The sequence below is a fragment of the Jaculus jaculus genome, chromosome 9 (genome assembly GCF_020740685.1).
Source record: "Jaculus jaculus isolate mJacJac1 chromosome 9, mJacJac1.mat.Y.cur, whole genome shotgun sequence".
Classification (NCBI taxonomy): Eukaryota; Metazoa; Chordata; class Mammalia; order Rodentia; family Dipodidae; genus Jaculus; species Jaculus jaculus.
This window is the reverse complement of record NC_059110.1, coordinates 115,752,104-115,779,355: the sequence shown is the minus strand read 5'-3', so window position 1 is coordinate 115,779,355 and position 27,252 is coordinate 115,752,104. Positions and strand designations below refer to the sequence as shown.

At 51.1% G+C, this 27,252-nt stretch overlaps 1 protein-coding gene and 2 pseudogenes across 4 annotated transcripts in view; 2 read left to right on the top strand and 1 right to left on the bottom strand.

Annotated features, from left to right (window-relative positions):
- Fmnl1 (formin like 1) overlaps positions 1-14,176 on the top strand; it is a 34,748-nt gene extending 20,572 nt beyond the window's left edge. For 2 of the 4 annotated variants that reach the window (XM_004655325.2, XM_045159594.1), the window contains 21 exons: positions 1,121-1,229; positions 3,331-3,407; positions 3,577-3,670; positions 4,840-4,914; positions 5,227-5,337; positions 7,155-7,304; positions 7,840-7,941; positions 8,117-8,366; positions 8,586-8,885; positions 9,040-9,164; positions 9,683-9,885; positions 10,683-10,917; positions 11,085-11,153; positions 11,633-11,713; positions 11,787-11,916; positions 12,069-12,232; positions 12,483-12,584; positions 12,738-12,833; positions 13,064-13,184; positions 13,367-13,476; positions 13,758-13,875. In XM_004655325.2, coding sequence (XP_004655382.2) covers positions 1,121-1,229; positions 3,331-3,407; positions 3,577-3,670; positions 4,840-4,914; positions 5,227-5,337; positions 7,155-7,304; positions 7,840-7,941; positions 8,117-8,366; positions 8,586-8,885; positions 9,040-9,164; positions 9,683-9,885; positions 10,683-10,917; positions 11,085-11,153; positions 11,633-11,713; positions 11,787-11,916; positions 12,069-12,232; positions 12,483-12,584; positions 12,738-12,833; positions 13,064-13,184; positions 13,367-13,458 — 2,686 coding nt within the window. In that variant the 3' untranslated portion in view covers positions 13,459-13,476; positions 13,758-13,875. Of the gene's footprint in view, positions 1-1,120; positions 1,230-3,330; positions 3,408-3,576; positions 3,671-4,839; positions 4,915-5,226; positions 5,338-7,154; positions 7,305-7,839; positions 7,942-8,116; positions 8,367-8,585; positions 8,886-9,039; positions 9,165-9,682; positions 9,886-10,682; positions 10,918-11,084; positions 11,154-11,632; positions 11,714-11,786; positions 11,917-12,068; positions 12,233-12,482; positions 12,585-12,737; positions 12,834-13,063; positions 13,185-13,366; positions 13,477-13,757 lie in introns of all 4 variants that reach the window. The other 2 variants (XM_045159593.1, XM_045159592.1) reach the window with 1 other exon arrangement.
- A 62-nt stretch (positions 14,177-14,238) lies between these two features.
- Positions 14,239-19,024, bottom strand: LOC101595726 (annotated as a pseudogene).
- A 1,798-nt stretch (positions 19,025-20,822) lies between these two features.
- Positions 20,823-22,145, top strand: LOC101602490 (annotated as a pseudogene).
- Positions 22,146-27,252: the final 5,107 nt, after the last annotated feature.

The window sequence follows — 27,252 nt, the reverse complement described above, 5'->3', positions numbered from 1 at the left end:
GGCTGGCCTTGAATTCCTGATCCTCCTGCATCCACCTCCCAAGCACTCACGTTACAGATGATGTGCTACTCCTGGCTCACATCAGCCCCTCCCTTTATTTATTTTTTTATGTATACTTTTGTTTGTTTGTTTGTTTGTTTTTCGAGGTAGGGTCTCACTCTAGCTCAGGCTGACCCGGAATTCACTATGGAGTCTCAGGCTGGCCTCACACTCATGGCAATCTTCCTACCTCTGCCTCCCAAGTGCTGGGATTAAAGGCATGCACCACCACACCCGGCCATATATACATATTTTTTATATTTATTTACTGATTTGAGAGCTACAGAGAGAGAAAGACAAGGAAAGAGAGAGAGAATGGGCGCGCCAGGGCTTCCAGCAAATGCAAACGAACTCCAGACATGTGCGCCCCCTTGTGCATCTGGCTAACGTGGGTCCTGGGGAATCAAACCGGGGTCCATAGGCTTCACAGGCAAGCACTTAACCGCTAAGCCATTTCTCCAGCCCCTCCCGTTATTTTTAAAGGCAGAATTTTAATATAGCCCAGGCTGGAACTCACTCATTAGCCCCAGCCTGGCCTCAAACTCACTACCATCCTCCTACCCAAGCCTCTTGAATATTGGAACTAAAGGTGTGTGCCACTATGCCTGGCATAGCAGCCTTCCTGTCTGCCTGCCTTCCTTTCTCTCTCTGTTTATTTATGGGGGGGCAGATAGAGAGAAGGGTGCACCAGGGCTTCTAGCCATTGCAAATGAACTCCAGACCATGTGCCACTTTGTGCATCTGGCATATGTGGATCCTGGGGAGTCAAACCTGGGTCCTTAGGCTTCGCAGGTAAGCACCTTAACCACTAAGCCATCTCTCCAGCCTGTAGCAGCCATTCTTAATGTGAAATCTTTGTAAAGGTCTTACTTCTTTGGCCCATTCTGACTACCTTCTCTGAGCATGCCAAACCTGTGAGGGAGATTGCCTGCCTTCAACAGGTCTCTTTGGTTGAGTAGGTGGGAAGCAATGGCTTGAGGTTCCAGATGTATCCCCCTCACCGCAGGGGTCATTTACTGGTGGGCGAGCAGGAAGAGGGAGATTGGGGCTCTGACCCTATGGCCTCTTCCACACCTGTCAGGCTGACTCCTGCCCACAGCCGGAAAACCCTGCGGAATTCCCGCATCGTCAGCCAGAAGGATGATGTCCACGTCTGCATCATGTGTCTGCGAGCTATCATGAACTACCAGGTCTGTTGGTGGCATGGGATTGGGGCCCCGGGGGGAACTGGCCTGTCTGTATGGGGCCTGTACAAACTGCTGTGCTTCGGGGACACCCACACCCCACACTGAACAACCCTGAGGGCTCTGCTCTGTTGGTGTGGGATGTATTTTGAAAGGAAGCCCATCCTTTTTTGTATGCTTTTATGGCTCCTTGTTAGGTCTGCTTGAATGTCCCTGGACATGGCTAGGGATGTTCATGTTCTATACCTGGGGACCGAGCAGGGCTGGGCAGTGAGGTCTGTGGAGTATGGGGTTTGGGGTACCAGCTGGTATGCTGATCTCTTGAGAGAGAGGGAGCGAGAATGGGCACGTCAGGGCCTCTAGCTGTTGCAAACAAACTCCAGATGCATGCACCACCATGTGCATCTGGCTTAAGTGGGTCCTGGGGAATTGAACCTGGGACCTTTAGCTTTGCAGGCAAGTGCCTTAACCACTAAGCCATCTCTCCAGCCCCAAATAGACTTAAAATGGGGACAGGGCTAGGATTTTGGCTGCTGCAGAAGAGGTTATAGCTGAGTATAAATAAAAACTTTAGAGCTGGAGAGATGTCTTAGTGGTGAGACGCTTGCCTGTGAAGCCTAAGGACCCATGTTCGACTCTCCAGATCTCATGTAAGCCAGATCTCATGTAAGCCAGATTCACAAGGTGACACAAGCACAGAAGGTCATCCATGTGAACAACATGGCACATGCATCTGGAGTTTGACTGCAGTGACTGGGGGCCCTGGCATGCAAAATCTCTCTCTCATTAAAAAAAAAATAGAAGCCGGGCGTGGTGGCACACACCTTTAATCCCAGCACTCAGGAGAGAAAGGTAGGAGGATCGCTGTGAGTTTGAGGCCACCCTGAGACTACATAGTTGAATTCCAGGTCAGCCTGGGCCAGAGTGAGACCCTACCTCAAAAAACCAAATTTAAAAAAAAAAAGAAAAAAAGTAGAAAGAAAAAAGGACTTTAGGGGCTGGGATGGCTCAGTGGATAAAGCACTTGCGATGCAAGCGTGGGTACCTGAGTTTGGGTCCCCAAAACAGCCTCTGCAATCCCAGTGTGTTTATAGTGAGAAGGGAGTGGAGACAGGTGAATTGCCTGGGAGCTCACAGGCCAGCTAGGATGGCATATGAATGAAAAACCCTGCCTCGCTGAGCGTGGTAGTACACACCTTTATTTGGGAGGCAGAGGTAGGAGGGTTGCCATGAGTTTGAGGGCACCCTGAGACTACATAGTGAATTCCAGGTCAGCCTAGGTTAGAGTGAGACCCTACCTTGGAAAAAAAAAAAAAAGAAAGAAAGACCCTGCCTCAAACAAAGTGGATGGTGAGGACCAACACCTGAGGTTGTTCTCTTTCACATGTATGCCATGGCATGTGCATACACGCACGTGCACACACAGAATAAAAAGGAACTTCCTGGGCTGGAGAGATGGCTTAGTGGTTAAGGCGCTTGCCTGTGAACCCTAAGGACCCAGTCTCAATTCCTCTGGACCCACATAAAGCCAGGTGTAAAAGGGGGTGCATGTGTCTGGAGTTCATTTGCAGTGCCTGGAGGCCCTGGGGGGCCCATTCTCTCTCTCACTCACTCTTTGCCTCTTTCTCTCTCTCATAAATAATAAAAATATGTTAAGAAAAAGAACTTCCTGGGATGGGGAAATGGCTCAGTGGATAAAATGATTACTGTGCACATATGACAAGCTGAATTCAGATCCTCAGAGTGCAAGTAAAGCCAGACGCTAGTACAAGTGCGCCGTGATCCAGCATGTCTACCGCCAGACGGGAGGCAGAGTACAGAGCCCTCTGGAAGCTTGCAGGCCAGCTAGCCTGGCCTAGGCAGCAGTGAACAGGAGACCTTGCTCCAAACAAGGTGGAAGGGGAGGACTGACACTTAAAGTTCTCCTCTAACCTCCACACGTGTGCTAGGGTACGCTCACATAAACACTTAGACACACATACACACACACAATTAATAATGAAAACAGGACCACTTCCTAAGCTTGAGGGCATCAGAAGCTGGGACTATGCTGGAGGTGCTGGAAGTCTCGGCTGCCTGCCTGAATGCTAACTCTTCTCTTCCCCAGTCTGGCTTCAGCCTGGTCATGAACCACCCAGCCTGTGTCAACGAGATTGCTCTCAGCCTCAACAACAAGAATCCCAGGTGGGGTCCACGCTCCTAACTGGCCTCCCGCTTCTCTCCCCTTGCCTAATCTGTCCTCTCGTTTCCTTGACTGCTCCCCAGGCTCATCCCACGCCAGCTCCCCTGCCCTCTTCAAGCCAGGCCCATGCTCAGCCATGCTGTGGGGGCCTGCCCACTCTTCTCTCCTCAGAACCAAGGCTTTGGTGCTGGAGCTGCTGGCAGCTGTGTGCCTGGTGCGGGGAGGACACGACATCATTCTTGCAGCCTTTGACAACTTCAAGGAGGTACTGGAGACCCAGCTGAATGCCTGCTTGCCCCTCTGGTTCAGCTTGGAACCGGCTGCTGGCAGTTGTTGCCCCTGATGGGGCAGCTGGGGACGTCGGGTGGGCATTTGTGGAATCCAGAGGACAATGTGCGATGGACAAGTTCTGAAAGGAAGGTGCAGTCAGGCAGGGGCACTGCCTAGGGTGACAGGGACAAACGGGACTCTGCTGAGCCTCGGTCTCCCAGCCTTCTCGGTGGAGATATCCTGGCATTGCCAACTCTGGTTCACAGGTTCACGGAATTGGGTGCATAGGAATGTGATACACAATGCTGGGTATGAACCAGGCATGGTGGCGTGGGCCTGTAATCCCAGTACTTGGGAGATAGAGGAATGAGGATCAGGAATTCAAGGTCATTCAAAGACACATAGTGAGTGTGAGGCCACCTACATGAGACCCTGACTCAAAAAGGGAGAAAAATCTATTTTTCTGTAAACAATCTGAGTTCCTCCCTAGGTAGAACTTCCCCTTTCCTAGAATTAAGATTTCAGGGCCAAGTGTGGTGGCTCACAGCTTCAATCCCAACATGTGGGAGGCAGAGGTAGGAGGATCTCTGTGAGTTGGAGGCCAGCCTGAGACTACATAGTGAATTCCAGGTCAGCCTGAGCAAGAGTCAGGCCCCCAAAACCAAAACCTGAAAAATTAAAAATAAGTAAAAAGGAGAAAAATAGCTGGATATGTTCATTCCTTCACAAATGTTTACAGATGATTGGGGCCTTGGGATTGTTCAGTGAACCAAAGAAACCCAAAGGTAGGGAAGACAGATAACAGGTGAACAACTTCCATAGAGAATGCTGAATGTGGGCTGGAGGGATGCCTTTGCAGTTGGGGTGCTTGCCTGTGAAGCCTAAGAACCTGTGTTCTACTCTCCAGGTCCTATGTAAGCCAATGCAGTGACACAAACGTGCTAGGTTGCACGTGTGCACATGTCTGGGGTTTGATCACAGTAGCTGGAGGCCCTTGCGTGCCAATTCTCTCTCCTCCCCTCTACTCTTGGAAAAAAAAAATAAAAGTGACATGGCCTGATTTAGATGTAACTGGAAAGGCATCTACAGACAGCACAAAGAGCAGCCAAAAGATGGTTCAGGAGATGGGGTACCGGGTCTTTAGTGCGCCATCCCCCTCCCCAGGTGTGTGGAGAGCAGCACCGCTTTGAGAAGTTGATGGAGTATTTCCGGAATGAGGACAGCAACATCGACTTCATGGTAAGCTGGGAGGCCAGCAGGCTGAGGCTCTGGTGGGTTCCAGGAGCAGCTTGGGGATCTAGGTGGTTGGGCTCTGGCCTTTGACCTGGTGAAGTGTGAGGATTGAGTGGCGGGGGGGGGGGGAGGGTAAGTGATGGGGGGTTGGGAGCTGCACCCCAAGGGGACACAGAGGTGACAAAACTTGGTTAGTGGAATGAGCACTGTGGAGAGGGAGGGAGAATTAGTGACAAATGTGTGTGGGGGGAATGATGGAAGATACTGAGCCCCCCCTATGAAGAGGGCCATAGATTTGCTGGTGTCCCTGGCCCCCAGGTGGCCTGCATGCAGTTCATCAACATCGTGGTGCACTCAGTGGAGAACATGAACTTCCGGGTCTTCCTGCAGTATGAGTTCACCCGCCTTGGTCTGGACCTGTACTTGGAGGTAAGCCCTGCACCACCTCCTATGACACCCTGACATAACCACCCACTCTGTCTGTGGGGTTTGGCCATATCGTTAGCAGATTTGGGCTCCAATCCTCGTTCTAATAACCAGGCTTGGTCATGCACACCTGCAATCTTAGCCCTTGTGAGGGTAGGGAAGGAGGACCTTGAATTCAAACTAGTCGGAGCTACATAGAGAAACACTGTGTTAAAATAAAACAAGGGCTGGAGAGGTGGCTTAGCGGTTAAGGAGCTCGCCTGTAAAACCAAAGGACCCAGGTTCGATTCCCCAGCACCCACGTAAGCCAGATGCACATGGTGGCACACACATCTGGAGTTTGTTTGCAGAGGCTGGAGGTCCTGGTGTGCCCCATTCTCTTTCTCTATCTGCCTCTTTCTCTCTCTCTCTCAAATAAATAAAAATTATTTTAAAAACTTAATTAAAAAAAAACCCAAAGCAAATAAAGCCCCAGTTCTGCCACTTCCTAGCCCGCGAACTTGTATATGCCTGTAACTGTCTGAGTCTCTTTCCCAACTGCCGGTCACCAGCAGTAATGACTTTGGGTGGAGCAGCGTCTTGTAGGCAAGACTGGAGCCAGCTCAGGCGCTCTAAGTCCAGCCCATAATGGGAGCTCAGAGACACTGGGCAGATGTGGAAGCTGGCTCAGGCTAGAGGTCTGGGTCCTGGGAAAGGGGACAGAGGGACTTGGGGCTTCCTGGGCTAGCCTGAGCAGAGAAACTGCAGAGTTTTGCCTTGATTCCCTTGGGAGGATTCCTGGAGGAGTGGGGTCTTTGGGACTTTTTATTTATTTATTTATTTTAAGTTTTTCAAGGTAGAGTCTCACTCTAGCCCAGGCTGACCTGAAATTCACTCATTCACTCTGTGGTCTCAGGGTGATAATCATCACACCTCTGCCTCTGGTGTGCTGGGATGAAAGGCATGAGCCACCACGTCCAGCTTGGGAGTTGATATTTTTTCTTTGATTATTGCGGGTAGGGTCTCACTCTAGCTCAGGCTGACCTGTAATTCATTCTGTAGTCTTAGGGTGGCCTCGAACTCATGGTGATCCTCCTACCTCTGCCTCTTGAGTGCTGGGATTAAAGGTTGTGTGCTGGGATTAAAGGTTGTGTGCCACCACACCCAGCTGGGACTTGATTTTTGAAAGCTAAAATTGGCAAAAGGCAAAGGGATTGGCAGGCAAGGCCAGCATACCCCCACTGTGGTAGGGTAGACGCAGCCAGAAGGAAAGAAGGGAGGCTGAGGAACGCTACAGCATCCAAGAGCACTGGAAGAAGAAAAAAGAGTGAATGAGGCTACATAAGTGATTTTAAAAATATGCAATGTCTAGAATGGCTAAATCTGTAGAGACAGAACATAAGTTTGTGGTTGCCAGGGGCTGGGAAGGAGAGGCTGCGAGTGACTGCTAGTGACGACATGTTCTGGAATCAGCGGTGATGGTTATACAACATTGTGTCTCTACTAAAATCTACTCAATCATATACCTTTATGTGGTCAATTTTGTGGTATGCGGATTATATAAATAAAAAAAGATATAGGAAAAAGTCCAGTGTGGTGGCTCACGCCTTTCATCCCAGCACTCAGGAGGCACTGTGAGTTCAAGGCCACCCTGAGGCTACAGAGTGAATTCCAGCCTGGGCTAGAACGAGGCTCTTACCTGAACAAAACCCACCAAAAATAAAGAAAAAAAAAATTAGAAGAAGCAAGCTAGGCTCTGGCCCGTTCCTCTGGGTCCCAGTGGTGGCGCTGGCTAGTGGGCCCGTCACCTCAGGTCTCATCACGCTCCTGTCTGGGGACAGAGGCTCCGGCTCACAGAAAGTGACAAGCTGCAGGTGCAGATTCAGGCGTACCTGGACAACATTTTCGATGTGGGAACTCTGCTGGAGGACACAGAGACCAAGAACGCAGTGCTGGAGCACATGGAGGAGCTGCAAGACCAGGTGGCCCTGGTGAGAGCTGGCCCCCACCTAGTGGAGTGCCCAGTAGGCCGGCAGGACGGGCCTTGGCACGGCTCTGCGTGGGGTGCAGGCAGGGGAATGGCAGACAGTATGCTGGGTGTGGATTGGAGGTGGCTCTCAGCCCACCCCCCAGGTTTGACCCGAATTCAGATTCAGAGTCCTTTCTGTGTCTTTCTCAATGAGTCTTCAGTCAGTGCCCACGCTACGTGGGATTTATGCGGAAGGCAGCACCCCCTATCCCCCAAGGATGCTCAGATGCCACGCCCTGACTTCGGTGATCTGGGTCCTTAGAGTCCCTTATAGCTTAGTTTCCTTCCCTACTGCCTTCCTCGTCAGTGGTGCCTTGGTTTCCCCTCCTCATCTATTTGGGTTCAAGTGCCAGGCTCAGCCCACCCTTGGCACGCTGGGCCAAGCGGATGTGGGAGCCTCCCCCAGCCCTCCCGGCAGGCTCGCCTGATGCCGCCCCCTCACCGGAGGTGCCAGTGCCTGGCCGAGGGTGGTAGCTCACCATGTGTTGGTACCATAGCTGACAGAGCGGCTTCGGGACGCGGAGAACGAATCCATGGCCAAGATCGCTGAACTGGAGAAGCAGCTCAGTGAGACCCGCAAGGAGCTGGAGACCATGAGGGTGAGGCTGGGGGCGTGGGGTGGGGGCAGGGGTGGGCTCACGAGAAACGCCACTGGGACTTCTACTCTTGACTTTCCTCCTTCACCCCAGAAAGAGGATTGGATGGGTGGGTTGAAAGGGGGGTGGGAGTGAAGTGGTTTACACCCCAGGTCATTTTTTTTTCTGGGGTTCACAGGAGCGCGCCACCGAGTCAACCCCCATGGGCTCCTCCAAACGCTCCCCAGAGCCTGAGAAAGTCCCTTCCACTCGGGAGCGGCGACCCTCGGCCCTAGAGCTGAAAGTGGAGGAGCTGGAGGAGAAGGGGTTAATCCGCATCCTGCGGGGGCCCGGGGATGCGGTCTCCATCGAGATCCTCCCCGGCGCGGTAGCGACGCCCAGCGGCGATGCTTCAGCTCCGAGGATACCCGCGGGCTCCCCCAGCCCAGGTGCGCCCGAGCTTCCGCCTGGGGAAGGGAATCTTGGGGGACTCACCTGACGGCGGGGAGACACCCCAGAGGGAGGTTTAGATTGTGGGTGTGGCTCGGGTCGAAAGCAGCTGGGTGGAGATGGGTTCTGCACTCATGCGTAAGGCAGGGAGGCAAACAAGACCCCCCAAAGCCAAGAAGCTGACGTGTTCCCACCCCACCCGCCGTCATCGGGCCCAGATCTCCCACCTGCGCCAGCGTCCGTTCCCGGAGTCGCCTCACCACCGTCACCGCCACCGCCGCCCCCACTACCTAGCCTCCCATCCCAGCCGGAAGCCCCTCCCTCAGCTCCCCCGCTGGCTCCGCCTCTCCCGGGCAGTCCGGAGCCCCCACCTGCGCCACCGTTGCCAGGAGACCTGCCACCTCCACCCCCGCCACCCCTGCCCGGCACCGATGGGCCCGTGCCGCCGCCACCGCCGCCGCCTCCACCTGGAGGTCCCCCTGATGGCCTTGGAGGACCGGGCCCAGAGATGGGTACAGGTGAGTGGCGTGGACCACATCGCACCTAGGGTAGGTAGGGCAGCACCCCCACCCCGTACCTCGTACTTCGCCTCAGCGTCCTCCAAGACCCTTGATGGGTCGGTTGCCTCCAGCGGCGCCTCATTGCTTACTGCTCGCTCCCTGCTGGTTCCAGGAGTGAAGGCCAAGAAACCCATCCAGACCAAGTTCAGGATGCCACTCTTGAACTGGGTGGCCCTGAAGCCCAGTCAGATCACAGGCACTGTCTTCACAGAGCTCAACGATGAGAGGGTGCTGCAGGTGAGTGGACTTCCTGCTTCCAGGGTGAGCACCAGAGGAGGGGTCCGAGATCAATCATGCTGGGTAGAGTGGATGGTCATCTCCACTTGGTTTTGCAAGTGAGGATGTGGAGGCCTGGGAATCAGGCTTTAGGACAAGACTGGATTATCCAGTCCATTACCCTGAATCCTCCTACAGGCTTTCCTCTCCTTCCCTGTAGAGGGCGCACCTCTTCTCCATGTAGCCTCTCCTTACCACAGGTCTGCGTTTTCAAAAGGGTTGTGTTCCTTGCTTGCCTCCAGGCTGTTGCTCACAGTTTCTTCTGCCTGAAATAACCTTCCCTTTAAGCCCCTTTTCCTGTCACCTGTTGTCCTTCCTTCAGCTTTAATGGCCCAGTGTCGGGGTCCCCTGGCTTGGTCCCTCTCTACTTCAAGTATAAGGGAGGCCCACTCCAGCTCTAGCTCTGTATGCCATGCTTAGCCAGGACTGCTTCATGCTTGGCCTCACCCAGCCCTACCTTCTTTTCCTGCCCCCCTCAGGAGCTGGACATGAGTGATTTTGAAGAGCATTTCAAAACCAAGTCCCAAGGCCCCAGCTTGGACCTCAGTGCTCTCAAAGGCAAGGCATCCCAGAAAATCCCCACCAAGGCAACGCTCATCGAGGCCAACCGGGCCAAGAACCTGGCCATCACCTTGCGCAAGGGCAACCTGGGGGCAGACCGCATCTGCCAGGCCATTGAGACGTGAGTATCCATGCCCTGCCTGGGCTGGTACACAGCCCAGCCCCTCTGCTAGCAAGAGCCCCGGCTATAGAACAGAGCTCACCAAGCTGCATGCCAATCCTGGCCAGGGAATCTTGTTCTTATTTTCAGGCCAAGAAAACTAAGGCTATACTGTGAGTCCATGCCCAGATTGGGACATCCCCACTCTATCCCTGTTTCTGCTCAGCATGGGCACTCAGGCTGAAGGATTTACAGCTGGGCATCTGCCAGCGATGCCTACCTCCCAGTTTCCCTCAGCTCCTACAAGACTCTTATTCTTCAAAACTGTGGACAAATAGGAAGTATTAAAATTCATTCATTCAAGCTGAGCATAGTGGCGCATGCCTTTAAGCCCAGCACTGAGAAGGCAGAGGTGATAGGATCACCATGAGTTCAAGGCCACCCTGAGACTACATAGTGAATTCCATCCAGGTCAGCCTGGGCCAGAGTGAGACCCTACCTCGAAAAACCAAAACAAAAAAAAGTCTACTTATTCAGGGATAGAGGGATGACTCAGTGGTTAAAGGTGCTTGAAATGCCTAACAACTTGGGTTTGACTCCTTAGTACCCATGTAAATCCAGATGCACAAAGTGGTACATGCATCTGGGGTTTGTTTGCACTGTCTAGAGACCCCGGTGCACCCATGTTCTCTTTCTCCTTAACAAATGACATATTTTTAAAAATTCATTTATTCAATCAAAGTCGGGGACATAGTTTTGGGCTCAGGGACCGGTGAGTGTAGGGTGATTCCCACTCTCTCTTCTGCTCCCCTCCACAGGTATGACCTGCAGACCCTCAGCCTGGATTTCCTGGAGCTGTTGACGCGCTTTCTGCCCACGGAGTACGAGCGCAGCCTCATTGCCCGCTTTGAGAAGGAGCAGCGGCCCATGGAGGAGTTGTCCGAGGAGGACCGCTTCATGCTGCGCTTTAGCCGAATCCAGCGCCTGCCTGAGCGCATGACTACACTCACCTTCCTGGGCAACTTCCCTGACACAGCCCAGCTACTCATGCCGGTGTGGGCGCGACGGGCAGGGCTGAGGGGTGGGTGGGGTGCTACCACCTGGGCTGGGAGTTGGGAAGAGACAGCTTCCAGTCCCTCCCCTTGCAAGAGAGGAACTACTGGTATTAGAGCCTCCTGATAGGGGAGGCCCCGACTTACCTCCCCTCCCCCCCCCCCCAGCAACTGAATGCCATCATTGCAGCCTCAATGTCCATCAAATCTTCTGACAAGCTCCGTCAAATCCTGGAGGTGAGAGCACATGGCAAGGCACCCGGAGGTGGGGCCCACCCTTGCCTGTTCTGCGTCGTGTGAAGGGGACACTCAGGCCCCGCTCACCTGAGGCGCAACAAAACTGTTCCATTGCTCCCATGCGTGCTGTGGGAGACGAGCTAAGGTGGTGGCGGCGGCAGCAGCCACGTGTATAACATGAACCTGAGAAGACTCTGCCTCAAGGGCTCGGCTGTGTAAGCGGCAGAGCCACTGCACCAGCTCAGTGGGATGTCTGGGGACCAGTAGAAATAGCTTTCAGCAGGATCAAGGAATCACAGGTGTTGACAAGCCAATTTTGGGTTGGACTAATGCAGGATACAACTGGGCGTGCTTCGTGGTGTTCATGGTGCACGCGAGTTATGAATTCAGGAGGGGCCGAGTGTGCAGGCTCCTTCCTGAACAGTGTGGACTTATCCCCACCCCTGGGAATGTGTTGAGGCTCTCCCTGTCTCTCCCAGATTGTCCTGGCCTTTGGCAACTACATGAACAGCAGCAAGCGAGGGGCAGCCTACGGCTTTCGGCTCCAGAGTCTGGATGCGGTGAGGAGGGGCCCCTGGCCTGGGGGCTGAGGGCGGGCTGGTGGTCAGGGACTTACGACAGGTCATTGCGCAGCTGTTGGAGATGAAGTCGACCGATCGCAAGCAGACGCTGCTGCACTATCTGGTGAAGGTCATCGCCGAGAAGTACCCACAGCTCACAGGCTTCCACAGTGAACTGCACTTCCTGGACAAGGCAGGCTCAGGTATGGGAAACCAAGGCCATGGGGTGGGAACTAAGGGAACCAACCCTGGGTCACTTGGCTGGTGTGGGCTGGGAGAAAGCAGGGACGGACCCAGAGGATGTAGTCGGGTGTGTTTGCTGCCTGATTCTCTAACTCCATGCTGTCCACTCCAGTGTCCCTGGATAGTGTCCTAGGGGATGTGTGCTCCCTGCAGCGAGGCCTGGAGCTGACACAGCGAGAGTTTGTGCGGCAGGATGACTGCATGGTGCTCAAGGAGTTCCTGAGGGCTCATTCACCCACCATGGACAAGCTGCTGGCAGACAGCAAGACGGCTCAAGTGAGCCGGGGATGGCCTGCCTTAGAGGTGGGAGGCTGGGCTGGGGGGGTCGGCAGAGGAGCACGCTGGCCACTGGAGCCCAAGGTGGGAGTGTGTAGCCACAGCCTGGAGGGGTGTGGCCATAGGTGGGGCCCTTGGAGGACAGAACAGGAGAGGCCACCCTGTGTGAAGGAGCAGAGATGATGTGGCCAGTGCACAGAGCATCACCAGGCTCCAGAGGGTCGGTGGTGCTCAGGGGCTGTGCTTACAGGAGGCCTATGAATCGGTGGTGGAGTACTTTGGAGAGAACCCCAAGACCACGCCGCCCTCCATGTTCTTCTCCCTGTTCAGCCGCTTCACCAAGGCCTACAAGGTACTTACTTAGGTGTGCTGGGTAAGAGGCCGGCTCTGTGGGCCTCTCTGCATGAATGTGGGGGGGGGTCAGGGAGCGGGGACTGCTTTTGTCATGGATGGGACTGGAAAGGAGGGAGTGCTGCCCTCAACCAGACCTACCTTGGCCCCTCAGAAAGCTGAGCAAGAGGTGGAACAGTGGAAAAAAGAAGCAGCTACCCAGGAGGCGGGCGCCGACAACCCGGGCAGGGGAGAGGCCCCAGCACCCAAGGTAGGCGGCTGTTCCCAAGCCTAGTTCTGAAGTATAGGCGTGGGCATTGCCCTCGTCACCCCCTCCACCCCACACCCAAGCACCCAGAAACAGTCGTCCCAGGAGCCAGGAGAGGAAGTGGGTCCCTTCTACCCTAGCCAGCTGTCCTTTGTGCGAAGGACCATGGCAGATGTTCTCGGGTGGGTGGGGGTGAGAAGAATTCTAAAGCTGTCACTGTACATCCCCTCCAGTCCCCGCCCAAGGCCAGGAGACAACAGATGGACCTCATCTCTGAGCTGAAACGGAAGCAGCAGAAAGAGCCACTCATCTACGACAGTGATCGGGATGGGGCCATTGAAGACATCATCACAGGTGAGGGCGTGGGCCAGGCTTCTGTCCTGTCTCCAGTCCGTCCCCGCGTTCTCGCTCTGTATCTCCCTCCACCCCCGATGGGTCTCGCTGCTGCACTGCCTTTTGCTACCTTTTTCTGTTTTTCTTTCCTTCCCTCCCCCCTTCTCTTTCTCTGCTGCTCCTCCTCATCCTGCAACCCTCAGTGCTCAAGACAGCGCCCTTCACGGCCCGCACTGGAAAGCGGACATCCCGGCTCCTCTGTGAGGCCAGCCTGGGAGAGGAGATGCCCCTCTAGGCCCTTCCCCCCACCCAGGTACCCGGATGGCCTGGCCTTCCATCCCACCACTGGGGCAACTCTGGAGATGGGGAGGTGCACAGTCGTGTGTGTGTGTGTGTGTGTGTGTGTGTGTGTGTGTCCGTCCCTTCTGGGCCAGTGCACCGCTGGGATGTTGGGGGGGCTGATTTCTGGCTAAGGTAACAACAGGGTCCCCCTCCCAGATGCACACAATCTGGGTCTTCAGCAAGGTGGGTGTGTGCCCTGGAGCCAGCTCTGGGCAGACTCCTGATGGACCAACGTGTCTCCCCTGCCACCAGATCTGCGGAACCAGCCCTACATTCGGGCAGATACAGGCCGCCGCAGTGGCCGCAGTGGCCGCAGGCGTCCCCCAGGACCTCCCCTGCAGGTCACCACCGACCTCTCGCTGTAGCCCGCTACTTCGGCAGGTGGATTCTGCAGGGGGTGAGGCTGTGGGTAGGATGGGGCTCAGAGAAGGTGGTCCTGTAGCTCGGCTGGGTCGGGCGGCCCCTCCTCCTGCCGTAGGGGCGGTCTCTCGTAGGCCTAGTCCCTCAAATGCTGCTCACAGCACCCCCTTTCCTCCCAATAGCCATACTTAGCCTGAGCAGGAGCCTGGCCTGTAACTTATAAAGTGCACCTCGATCCCCACCCCCCTGAGCCCTGAGGATTCTCCTTGGAACCTTATTTTTATACAAGATTAATAAAGATGTTTGCAAAAGATCTGCGTCGGCCCGGTGCCTGCCGCCACCACGCTCAGCCAAGTGTCACTCAGCGCACGCTTTACTTGAGCAAGCTCTTTGTGGCAGATCTCAGGAAGCAGGCCGGCGGAGGAGGGGAGAGGGGGGGTGCCTCTGCACTAGAGTTGGCGGGGAGGTAGCCAGCTTCGAGGGGCGCACCTGCTCCAGCCGCTGGCCCACTAACCCAGCGGGAGGGCGGAGGGGACCTGCGGAGGAGCAGGGTCGTGAGAATCAAGTTCAAATTAGAGACATCTGGGTTTATCTCCTGGCCCCCCTCCTTTTTTTTTTTTTTTGGCCCACCTGCCCTTTGCGCCGGCGCTTGCCTCGTCCCCATCGTCCCCCCCCCCCCCACGCCCCGGAGGTAGAGTTTCTCTGTAGCTCAGGCTGGCCTGGAATTCACTCTGTAGTCTCAGGCTGGCCTCGAACTCACAGCGATCCTCCTACCTCTGCCTCCCAAGGCGTGCGCCACCACGCCCGGCTCTTGTCCCATTTCTTTCGGCTCAGTGCCCACCCTGCGCCTGCCTCTCCGCGCCCCGGTCAATCACGTCCCCATCTGCTGTCCCGCCTCCAGCCCGCCTCGAGCCCCGGTCCTCGCGCGGTCCATCTCGGGCTCCGGCTCTCACCTTTGCTGAGCGGCCCCAGGTTGGGAGGGAGCTTGGGGCGGCCAGGCTGGTAGGCTTTCGGTAGGCGGATTTCCGGGCACGGGACTCGGCTCCGCGTCCTGCGTTCCGGCCGGATCCTCGCCGCCAGTTTGGGTATCTGACAGTAGGGGCTGCACGGGCCTTGGGTGGAGCGCGGGGCCGGGAGGAGGAAGAGGAGAGAGCGCGTTGGGAGCGGATGCACGGCGACCGGAGGTTGGGGTGGAGGCTGCGAAGGGGCCCCCTGAGCGGGCGACCGTCCCCGCCCGCGGCCGGCTGGGGACGCACCTGCTCGGTACAGCGAGTGCAGCGAGCGCGTGAGCTCGGCGCTGGAGAGGCCGATGGTGCGCGCCGCCTGGCAGAAGAAGGCGAGGCCCGCGTGCGGGCGGGCGAGCCTCGCCAGGCCGCGGGCCCTGCTGCTCTTGCAGGCTGGGTTCAGTCGCAGAGCCCGCTGCTTCTTGAAATAATAGCTTGGGAGGAAAAAGATCGGGCTTCAGACACCGCCTCCCCCTCCCTCGCCCTCTCTCAAGTGGGGAACCCCAAGCAGGACGGGAAGCCACTAATCTCTGGTGGGCCGAGATGGCTTGGCACCCAGGAATGGACCCGTATGGTTCCAGGGCTCCCTTCTCTGGGGCAGCAGGAACCTCAAGGGGCTTCTCCAAGTGATAAGCTGAGCTCCCCCCATCCCGGGCCCTGGAGATGGAGATGGTCATCCTCACCTGGTCACCTCCTGCCCCGATTTGAAGGGCACAAGGCCCTGGCTGAGCAACTTGAATAGCACTTCTAAGAACAGCGTCTTCAGGCCTTGGGGGTCACAGTCCCGATTGCTCCTCTCTTGGCATGTGGGGAAACACACATGGGTAATAGTGAGCAGAGGGTCTCCCCAGCCAGGTCACCCTTGCCCACCAGCTGTATCCCTCACCCAAGTACTGGACCAGGTGTTGGTTGTCAGTGAGGACACCCAGGAAGTCCTTGAAGCTTACAATTCCGTCACCTGTGAAAAGAGGAGAGCGCTGTGGATGTCTGCTTCTGTAGAAAGTCAGCCCTGGGCAGGCTTTAATCATTTGCCAACAGTTCCAGGTGTTACAGAAGCAAAAAGGGGGGTGGGGTGGTGTGTGTGTGTGTGTGTGTGCACGCGCGTGTGTCTGATTCAGCAGCGATGTTTAAGGATCAGGAAACAGGGGTGTTGATCTGGGCAAACTTCCTGGAAGAAGGGACTTTAAAATAGGATCAGGCTGAACAGCATGTGGTGGCGCAGATCTTTAATCCCAGAACTCTGGAGGCAGAGGTAGAAGGATTGCTGTGAGTTGGAGGCCAGCCTGATACTACACAGTGAGTTTCAAGTCAGCCTGAGCTAGAGCAAGACTCTACCTTGTAAAACAAACAAAAAATAGGACCAGGGCTGGAGAGATGGCTTAGCAGTTAAGCGCTTGCCTGTGAAGCCTAAAGACCCCGGTTCGAGGCTCGGTTCCCCAGGTCACACGTTAGCCAGATGCACAAGGGGGTGCACGCGTCTGGAGTTCGTTTGCAGAGGCTGGAAGCCCTCGCGCGCCCATTCTCTCTCTCTCCCTCTATCTGTCTTTCTCTCTGTGTCTGTCGCTCTCAAATAAATAAATAAATAAATTTTTAAAAAAATAGGAACAGTCCAAAGATTTTGTGGACAGGGGCAGCATTCATCAGTACAGCGCCCCTGGTGGTGGGAGAAGACAAGAGGGTCGAGATGGGGCACCTACCATCCAAGTCGGCCAGACGCAGAGCCTCACACATCTCCTGTGGGCCCAGCTGGATGCCCACGTTACGCAGGGCCACTTTCATGCTGCGCATGTCCACGGTGCCAGTTGGGCTGCAGCTGAACAACTGGAAGATATCCTGGAAGGCTGAGGGCAGAGAGGGGGCAGGCAGCATGCTGAAGTTCATGCAGGGGAGCACTGAGACCTCCCCTTTTCCAGCTGGGGTAGGACAACTTCCAACACACAGGACAGTAAAGGGCTGGAGAGATAGCTTAGTGGGTAAAGGCATTTGTCTGCAAAACCTGCTGGCCTGGGTTCAATTCCCCAGAACCCACATAAATCCAGACACACAAAATGGCACATGCACCTGAGATTCCTTTGCAGTGGCAAGAGGCCTTCATGCACCCATTCTCTCTTCAAATACATTTAAAAAAAATTTTATTTATTTGTGAGAGGGAAAGAGGGAGGGAGGGACGGAGGGAGAGAGGAAGAGAGAGGGAGAGAGAGAGAGTGAATGGGCACATCAGGGCTTCCAGCCACTGTAAACGAACTCCAGATGCATATGCTACCTTGTGCATCTGGCTTATGTGGGTACTGGGGAATAGAACCTGGGTTCTTTGGCTTTACAGACAAGCACCTTAACTGCTAAGCAATCTCTCCAACCCTTAAAAATGATTTAAAGCCTGGTGTGGTGGCACATGCCTTTAATCCTAGCACTTGGGAGGCAGAGGTAGGAGGATTACTGTCAGTTCAAGACCAGCCCGGGTCTACAGAGTGAGTTCCAGGTCAGCCTAGAGTGAGACTCTGTCTTGAAAAAAAAAAAAAAAAAAAAAAAAAAAAAACTCCAAAGCCACACTAGGCAGTCTGGCTCTAGAGCTATTGTGCTTTGGTGCCCTGTTAGTGCCTGGCATATAGCAGGTACATGAACCTCATCTTCACAGTACCTGCTGCATGCAAGGCACCAAAAATGGTTGATGGTGTGGAAAATGAGTCTTTTTTTGATGGGTCCATGGCAACATCAGGTGAACTCTTTGGGGAATGTTAGAGCATTGATTCCTTCTGTACTTACTCCTTGTCCCCCATTCCCAGACAGTGGGAAATGGGAGTGCTGGGATTAAAGGTGTGTGCCACCAAACCTGGCTGGGTGCTCTCTTTTTTAAAAGTGTGTGTGTATATGGTGGCACATGTACCACGCAAGCACCACTTTCCATCTGGCTTTATGTGGGTGCTGGGAAATTGAATCTGGGCCAACAGACTTTACAAACAGTGCCTTGAATGGCTGAGCCATCTCTCCAGCCCATCATTCTTTTTTTTTTTTTGTCCTCTGTCCTTCCCGCATAGCTCCCTTCTTCATCTTGTCTGTCTGTCCTATCCACCCATTTACTTTCATCCACCTATCCAGCAGCCTGTCTAGTTTTGTTTTATTCGAGGTAGGGTCTCACTCTAGCCCCAGCTGACCTGGAATTCACTATGGAGTCTCAGGGTAGCCTCGAACTCACGCGACCCTCCTTCCTCTGCCTCTTGTATGCTGGGATTAAAGGCATGCGCCACCATACCTGGTTCCCTATCTAGTTTTCTCTCCTCACTTTGGCACACACACACATGCGCGCGCGCGCACACACACACACACACACACACACACACATTCCTGAGGCCAGACACATCAGTGAGCCCTTGGGTCAACAAATTAGAATGGGAAGGTTACAAGGATCATAAATATGCTAGCCCAGGGCAGGCAACCTCTTGAAGTTTGGTCCTGAGCACCCCCTAATTTTCCTCCCTACCATCAGCCCTGGGTAGGGCTCTCACCTGTCAGCTGCCGGGGTGTCAGGGGCAGCAGACTCTCATTTGTCAAGCTACCTCAATGGAAGAGGTTGGACAGAACTTTGTACCTGTTGCAAAGAGATCCCAGGGCCAGGCAGGGCTTCCCCCAAACCCAGCCCTCCCCCCTCCAAAGTCTGGCCTCCATCCAGTCCCCACCCTCTCCTCTGAGACTTGGCATCTGGGTCCGACAGAGCTGGGTGTGTAGCCATAGGGCTTTCACATTCTCTTGCCCTCCGTGTGGTCTGCTCATCCTTTGTGGCCGTGCCTGCTGCTGGCTGTATCGGCAGCTGCACCCTCCCTTTCCGCATCCTGCCAGTCGGCTCCTCTCCTGAGTCTCGTGTGAGCAGACTTCGAGCCTTCTGCGGAGACCTTAGAGGCAGAAGACAAGGTGAAGGGGTCTGGTCCTCTTGGAGAGCACAGACTCCAGGGGACCAGGCCCATGGGAAAGTAGGTCTACCTCCTCCCAGGACCCTCTGTACCAGGCTATACCCACAGCCCTCCATCCAGGGGATTCTGCAGCAGGGCTAGGGCATGAACCCTCACCTCAAAGGACAGGGACTACCCCTCAGCCTGATCACCTGTACCTTCTATGTGTCGGTGGGGATCTCCTGATCTTCTGGTCTCTGCTGCCTGAAAGGCAGAGTCACAGGCTCTGAGGCTGCCCCTACGTTGCCTCTGTGGTCGTTTTGTCTTTTGAAAGAGCTACAAGCCTTCTTTTACTTTTACTTTTTCCTGCCAGGTACCTGCTGCTTTATTCTTCCGAGTTTCTGCCTCCCTTCAGGCCTCTGAACTTGTACCTCCATTCTAGATGCTAAGTCACGATGGCAGAAGCCCAGGAAGATAAGCAGGCCACACAGTACCAAAGCCAGAGTCTGAAAGGATGGGGTCCAGCCCAATCGAAACCCTCCTACTCCAGTTAAAAAATATTCCATGACAGCTGAGCATGGTGGCGCACGCCTTTAATTCCAGCACTTGGGAGGCAGAGGTAGGAGGATCGCCATGAGTTTGAGGTCACCCTGAGACTACATAGTGAATCCAGGTTGGCCTGAAGTAGATTAAGACCCTACCTCAAAAAAATATGTATATTATATAAATTATATTACATATATATTCAAATATATATAAGTATATATAAATATATATTCCATGAAACCTTAATGATTTGAAAAGAATAGAAATCAAACAATGTCTGCTTTTAGATCATAGCAGAATTAAGCTAGAAATCAAAAACAGAAAAACAGTTGGAAGATCCCCAAATACTTGGTGACTAAATGATATACTTCTAACTAACTCATGGGGCCAGGTGTGTGTGTGTGGGGGGGCATGCCTATACTACAGCATTATGGAAGCTGAGACAGGAGGATTATGAGTTCAAGGCTATCCTGCACTACAAAGCAAACCTTGTCAAGGAGAGGAAGAGAAGAGAAAGTATATTATTAAAAAAGAGAGGGAGGCTGGAGAGATGGCTTAGCAGTTAAGGCATTTGCCTGCAAAGCCAAAGGACCTAGGTTCGATTCCCCAGGACCCACATAAGCCAGATGCACAAGGTGGCGCATGTGTCTGGAGTTTTTTTCACAGTGGCTGGAGGCCCTGGCACACCCATTCTCTCTCTCTCTCTCTCTCTCTCTCTCTCTCTCTCTCTCTCTGCCTCTTTCTCTCTCTTGCTCTCTCAAATAAATAAATAAAATTTTTTAAAAAAAGAGGGAATGGAGCAAGGGTTCAGTTGTTAAAGGTACTTGCTTGCAAAGCCTAACAACCTGGGTTCAATTCCCCAGTACCCATTTAAAGCTAGATGAACAAAGCAGCACATGCATCTGGAATTTGTTGCAGTGGTAGGAAGCCCTGGCATGCTCATTTCCCCTCCCATTGATCAAAGGCTCTTGCTTGCAAGGCTGGATGGCCTGGGTTTGATTCTGCAGTACCCACGTAAAGCCAGATGCACAAAGTGGTACTTGTATCTGGAGTTTGTTTGCTATGACAGGAGGCCCTGGTGCACCCATGGTCACTGTCTTTTTCTCTTTCTGTGAAATAAATAAAAAATAAATAAACACATGGGGGCCAGGGAGAAGGTTCAGCAGTTAAAGGCATTTTCTTGCAAAGCTGCATTCAGGTCAGGCTGGTTTTTAGTGGCACCTCACAGGAGGTGGAGCAGAGACAACGTCTCTGACCCCCACACTCTGCCCCATGGCATACATGTACCCTCACAAACATAGATAAATAAACTTAAAAACAAATTAACAAGAAACCGCGAAAGCTGGGAAGTAGAGACAGGGGTTTCAGGAGTTCAAGGTCATCCTCAGCCACATAGCAAGTTTGAAATCAGCCTGGGCTATATGAGACCCTGAAGCAGGGAAGGAGAGAGAAAGAGAGAGGGGAAGAGAAAGAGAAGGAAACATGGGACAAAAAAGAAAATTTGGGCGCAGCGCCCCGGGAAGATGGCGCTGGAAGCTGGCGATGTGGAAGACGGGCAGCTTTCCGACTCGGATTCCGACATGACGGTGGTACCCAGCGAAAGCACTAGGAAGGGTAGTGCTGTGAGAGCGTTGCAGAGTACTGCAGCAGCATGTCCACCAGTTTCACATTATCGCACTGTTCAAAGTGTGGATTCAAGTGAAGAGAGTTTTTCTGATTCAGATGAAGACAGCTCTCTTTGGAAATGCAAACGGCAGAAGTGTCTTAACCCTCCCAAACCAGAGCCTTTTCAGTTTGGCCAGAGCATTCCAAAACTGGCTGTTGCTGGAGGAAAGAAAGTGAACAACATATGGGATGCTGTGCTGCAGGAACAAAACCAAGATGCAGTGGCCACGGAGCTTGGCATCTTGGGCATGGAGGGCAATATTGACAAAAGCAGACAATCTGAGACCTACAACTATCTGCTAGCCAAGAAACTTAGGAGGGAGTATCAAGAGTGTACAAAAGAATTAGACAAAGAGTTGGATGACTATATGCATGGTGACAAAAAACTAATGTCAAAGGAAGAAGCAAATGGACAAGGGCATCTCAAACGGAAACGCCCTGTCAAAGACAGACTAGGAGACAGACTGGAAATGAACTATAAAGGTCGATATGAGATCACAGAGGAAGATTCTCAAGAGAAAGTAGCTGATGAAATTTCTTTCAGGTTACAGGAACCAAAGAAAGATCTGATAGCCCGGGTAGTGAAGATAACTGGGAACACAAAGGCAATTGAACTTCTGATGGAAACTGCAGAAGTCGAACAGAATTGTGGTCTTTTTATAATGAATGGTAGTCGAAGAAACACATCAGGTGGAGTTTTCCTGAATCTTTTGAAAAACACTCCTAGTATCAGTGAACAAATTAAGGACATTTTCCATATTGAAAATCAAAAGAAATATGAAAATAAAAAAGCTGCTAGAAAGAGAAGAACACAGCTATTGGGGGAAAAAAATGAAACAGGCCATTAAAAATCTGCATTTTCAAGAGGAGGATGACACATCCCGAGAGACTTTTGCAAGTGACACAAATGAGGCCTTGGCCTCTCTGGATGAACCACAGGAAGGACATGGGGAAGCCACATTGGACACAGAGGAAGCCATTGAGGTGGATCATGCTCAAAATTTGGACATCTTTTAAGTGCATTTTGAAGAATAAACCTTCCTAAAATAAGATTGTAACTATTTGTACTGAGGTTGCTTTACTTTTTACTGAATGTGGAGAAAGAAGAGCTGTTTCTTCTAAAAAGCAAAGTACGTGGGAAGATGGATGCAGATAGAAGGATTTAAAGATGGTTTACATCTGACAAGTAGATAGCATAGGATTTAATTTCTCAGTCTGCTGCATGTGCTGATTATTGTAAATAGTACTAGTTGATAATCATTGTCTGCCAGTCCATTATAATATGCCATTCAAAAGTATTTTTTTTCCTGTTTTATCTTTGTAGTTAACTATACTTTGGTTTAAAAACATTCCATTAAAAGATTTTACTAGGATGCAAAAAAAAAAAAAAAAAAGAAAGAAAATTTGGGAAAATTTAAAATACCTGTTGGGGATAGAAAAAATTCTGTAGTCAGAGGCACTTGTTTGCAAAGCCTGTCAGCCTGGGTTTAATTTCCAAGCCACCCATGTAAGCCAGATGCAAAATTGGTGCAAGCGAGATGGAGAGTTTGCTTAGCAGTTAAGGCGCTTGCCTGCAAAGCCCAAGGACTCAGGTTTGATTGCCCAGTTGCCACTTAAGATGAATGCACAGGTGGAGCATGCATCTGGAGCTCATTTGCAGTAACTAGAGGCCCTGGCACACCCATTCTCTCTCTCTCTTAACTAAATAATGTTTTTAAGAATTGGTGCAAGTGTCTGGCATTTATTTGTAGCAGCAAGAGGCCCTAGTACATGCACACACACACACAAATACATAAATAAAAATTTAAAATCTCTAAACAAAAATAAAAATGCAACTTAATCAAAATATGTGGGATGTAGCAAAAGAAGTATTAGGGTAATTTTTAGCATTATATGCATATTTTAGAAAAGGAGAAATAACTAAAATCAATAATCAGAGCTTCTATCTTAGGAAATTAGAGGAGTGCAAATTAAATCAAAAATAGAATTAGGATAATAAAAATTAGAACAGAGGTAAAGATTGAAAGCAGGGACTCAATAGAGAAAATAATAAAAGCCAAATGATGGTTCTTTGACAGAGCAATAAAAATAAGGCTCTCAAGCTGGGCATTGTGGCCAATGCCTTTAATCCCAGCACTTGGGAGGCAGAGGTAGGAGAATCACCATGAAGGTTTGAGGCCACCCTGAGACTACACAGTGAATTCCAGGTAAGCCTGGACCAGAATGAGACCCTACCATGAAAAAATAATACATAAATTAATTAAATTAAAATAAATAATTTGAAAAATTAGGACTGGAGGGATGGCTTAGTGGTTAAGGCATTTGCCTGAAAAGCCAAAGGACCCAGGTTCAATTCCCAGGACCCACATTAGCCAGATGCACAAAGTGGTACATGAGTCTGGAGTTTGGTGGAGGCCCTGATGAACCCATTCTCTCTCTCCCTCCCTCTGTCAAATAAATAAATAAATAAAATATTTTTTAAAAAACATGAATGAGTCTATGCCTATAAATTTAATAATCTTAATGAAATAAACAATTTCTTGATAAACGGAATGTTCCAGGACTTACATGTGAAGAAATAATATGAATAGATCTAAATCTACTAAAGAAATTAAATTAAATAATTAACAGCCTTCCAAAGCAGGGAGTAGGAGGCCCCAATGAATTCATTACTGAATCTGCTAAATATTAAAGAAATTTAAATATCTTTAAAAAATTTAAATTTTGCTCCTGTGTGTGTGCATGCGTGTGCACACGTGTGTGTACAGGGGAGAACCAGTGCCTCTTGCTGGTACAAATACCAAATGTTTGTGCCACTCTTTGTCTGGCTTATGTGAGCGGCCTGGGAATTGAACCCTGGGCAGCTAGCTTTGCCTGGACTAGAGTGAGACCCTACCTTAAAAAACCAAAATAATAATAATAATAATAATAAATAAATTAAAAACTTTTGGCTGGGCATGGTGGTGCACACCTTTAATCCCAGCACTCAGGAGGCAGAGGTAGGAGGATCACCATGAGTTCGAGGCCACCCTGAGACTACATAGTGAAATCCAGGTCAGCCTGAGTTAGAGTGAGACCTTACCTCGAAAACAAAACAAAACAAATTAAAACCTTTTGGGGGTGGGGAGATGGCTCAGTAGCTGAAGAGCTTGCTGTGTGAGTGGGAAACTGTAGTCCAGTTCCTCACGCACACAATGCTGCATGAACACGGTAGTCTGACTCTAACCCCAGACCTCGGTGGGCGGAGGAAGTGAATCCCCAGGACAGGAGGGCTAGGTAGACTTGCTGAGTCAAGCAGCTCTGTGTTCAGGTGAGGAACCCTGCCTTCGTAAATAAAGGGGAGCAAGTGAGCAAGACACCCAATGTCAGCCTCTGGCCTCCATATGCTCTGCACACACGTGTGCCCACATGCATAGGAACAAGCCCACATACACGCACGGACAGCACACACATACACCTCCCAAGAACATTTTGGAAGCTGTACTCTGCAGATGACAAAGCCAAGAGAATTAGAAGACAAGTCAGAGAATGGGAGAAGACATTTGAAAAGGAATATTATGCAAAATATACAAACTACCTGTTAAAATAAGAATATTAGAAACGGGCAAAGCCAGCCATGGTGGCACATGCTTTTAATCCTAGCACTTGGGAGGCAGAGGTAGGAGGATCTCTGTGAGTTCAAAGGCAGCCTGAGACTACAGAGTGATTTCCAGGTCAGCCTGGGCTAGAGTGAGAACCTACCCCAAAAATAAAATAAAATAAAATAAAATAAAATAAAATAAAATAAAATAAAATAAAATAAAATAAAATAAAATAAAATAAAATAAAATAAAACAGGCAAGGAGCTGGGGAAATGGCTCAACAGGTAAGAGTGTATGCTGCAAAAGCATGAAAGGCTGATTTGCCTTGAGTTCAATTTCCCAGGTACACATAAACAGCTGGGTGTGGGCCACACACATCTATAACCCCAATCCCATGGGGTTATAAAAACAAAAGAGGACTGGGGAGATGGCTTAGAGGTTAAGGGGCTTGCATGCAAAACTAAAGGACCTATGTTAGATCTCTCTCCAGATCCTACATAAGCCAGACACACAAAGGTGAGGCAAGCGCAAGATTGCACATGCCTACTAGGTGACCCAAGTGTCTGGAGTTTGATTTCAATGGCTAAGGTCCTGCTGTGCCAAATCTTTCTCTTTCTGTGTCTCTCTCTCTCTCTCTTTCTCTAAAAAAGAAAAAAGAAAATAAAAAAGAAAAGCCAGGCATGGTGGAGCACACATTTAATCCCAGTACTTTGGAGGTTGAGGTAGGAGGATTGCTGTGAGCTTGAGGCCACCTGGAGACTACATAGTGAATTCCAGGTCAGCCTGGGCTACAGCAAGACCCTACCTCAAAACAAACAAATAAAAAGAGCAGCTCTGGGTCCAGTGGGTGATTCTATCTCAAGGAAACACACAGATCAGTGAAAAGAGGATACCTGGTGTTCTCTGGCTTCTGCATGCATGTGCATGGAGTGTGTGCATTTGAACACACACATTTGCACACACATGTACGCACACACTAGACAAATATAAAAAATGTGCAAAAGTAGGAACATACACAAATGTATTTGAAGTGTTCGGCATATGTCATTAGGAAATTGCAAATTTAAACGAGGAGACAGCACTGTCTAGCTACTAGAATGCCAAAGTCCCAAACACTGACACCATCAAATGCTGATGAAGAGTGGAAACAGCATGCTGGTGGGAAAGCAAGTGGCAGAGACTTCGGAAGAATGTTTGGCAGTTCCTTACAAAACCTAACCCACCTTTATCATCTACAGATCCAGTATTCACAATCCTTGGTATTTGCCCAAATGATTTAAAGGCAAATCCACACAAAACTTGCCCACAGATGCATATGAGCATTTTACAGCAACTTACTTCAAAATTGTCCAAACATGGAAACAACCAAGATATACTTTAGCAAGCCGGGCGTTGTGGCACACACCTTTAATCCCAGTGCTCAGGAGGCAGAGTAGGAGGATTGCTGTGAGTTCAAGGCCACTCTGAGACTATACAGTGAATTCCAGGTCAGGCTGGGAGAGAGTGAGACGTACCTCAAAAAAAAACAAAAAAACAAAAAAACAAAAAAAACAAGGGGCTGGAGAAATGGCTTAGCAGTTAAGGCATTTGTCTACAAAGCCAAAGGTTGCTGGTTCAACTCTCCAGGACCCACATCAGCCAGATGCACAAGGTGGTGCATGCATCTGGAGTTCATTTGCAGTGGCTGGAGGCCCAGGCATGCCCATCCTCTCTCTCTCCCTCTCTTCCTCTTTCAAATAAATAAATTAAAAATATATATATATATTTTAAACAAACAAAGAAGATATCCTTTAGCAGATGGATCAATTGTGGTACACCTGGATATGGAAAAAAATGAGCTATCAAGCCAGGTGTGGTGACGCACACCTTTAATCCTAGTACTTGAGAGGCAGAGGTAGGAGGATTGTCCTGAGTTGGAAGCCAGCCTGGTACTACATAGTGAATTCCAGGTCAGCCTGGGCTAGAGACCCTCACTCAAACTCTAGTCAAAAAAAAAAAAAAAAAAGAGCTCTAGAGCATGAAAAAACACGGAAATAGGGAATGTTCACTACTAAGAGCAAGAAGGTAATCTGTTCAGGCTGCATATGGAACTACGCCAATCCATTCTGGAAAAAGCAAAAGGAGATGACAAAAAAGGGCACCAGAGGCTGGGGGCAGGGAGGGAGGGACGAATCAGTGGAACAGAGACTTTTAGGACAGTGACATTGTTTTATAGGATGCTGCAATGTAGACTCATGTCACTATATATGTGTCACAGCCCACAGGAAGTACAACCTGAGTACACAGGAAGTACCAGAGTGAACCCTAATGTAAACTGTGGGCTTCAGGTGATGGTGTGCCAGTGTAGGTTTGATTGTAACAGTGTGTGCCTGTGGTTCAGGGTGTCCATAGTGGGAGAGGTTGTGAGAGATGGGGGCAGGGATCATGTGCAAACACTCTGCTTTCAGCTTAGTTTTGCTGTGCACCTAAAAGTCTGTAAAAAATAAATTTGTTTACGCTGGGCATGGTGGTGCATGCCTTTAATCCCAGCACTCGGGAGGCAGAGGTAGGAAGATCGCTCTGAGTTTGAGGCCACTCTGAGACTACATAGTGAATTCCAGGTTAGCCTGGGCCAGAGTGAGACCCTACCTCAAAAAACCAAAAACATGGTGCATGCATCTGGAGTTCATTCTGGTGCCCCCATCTCTCTCTTTTCTTGCAAATAAAT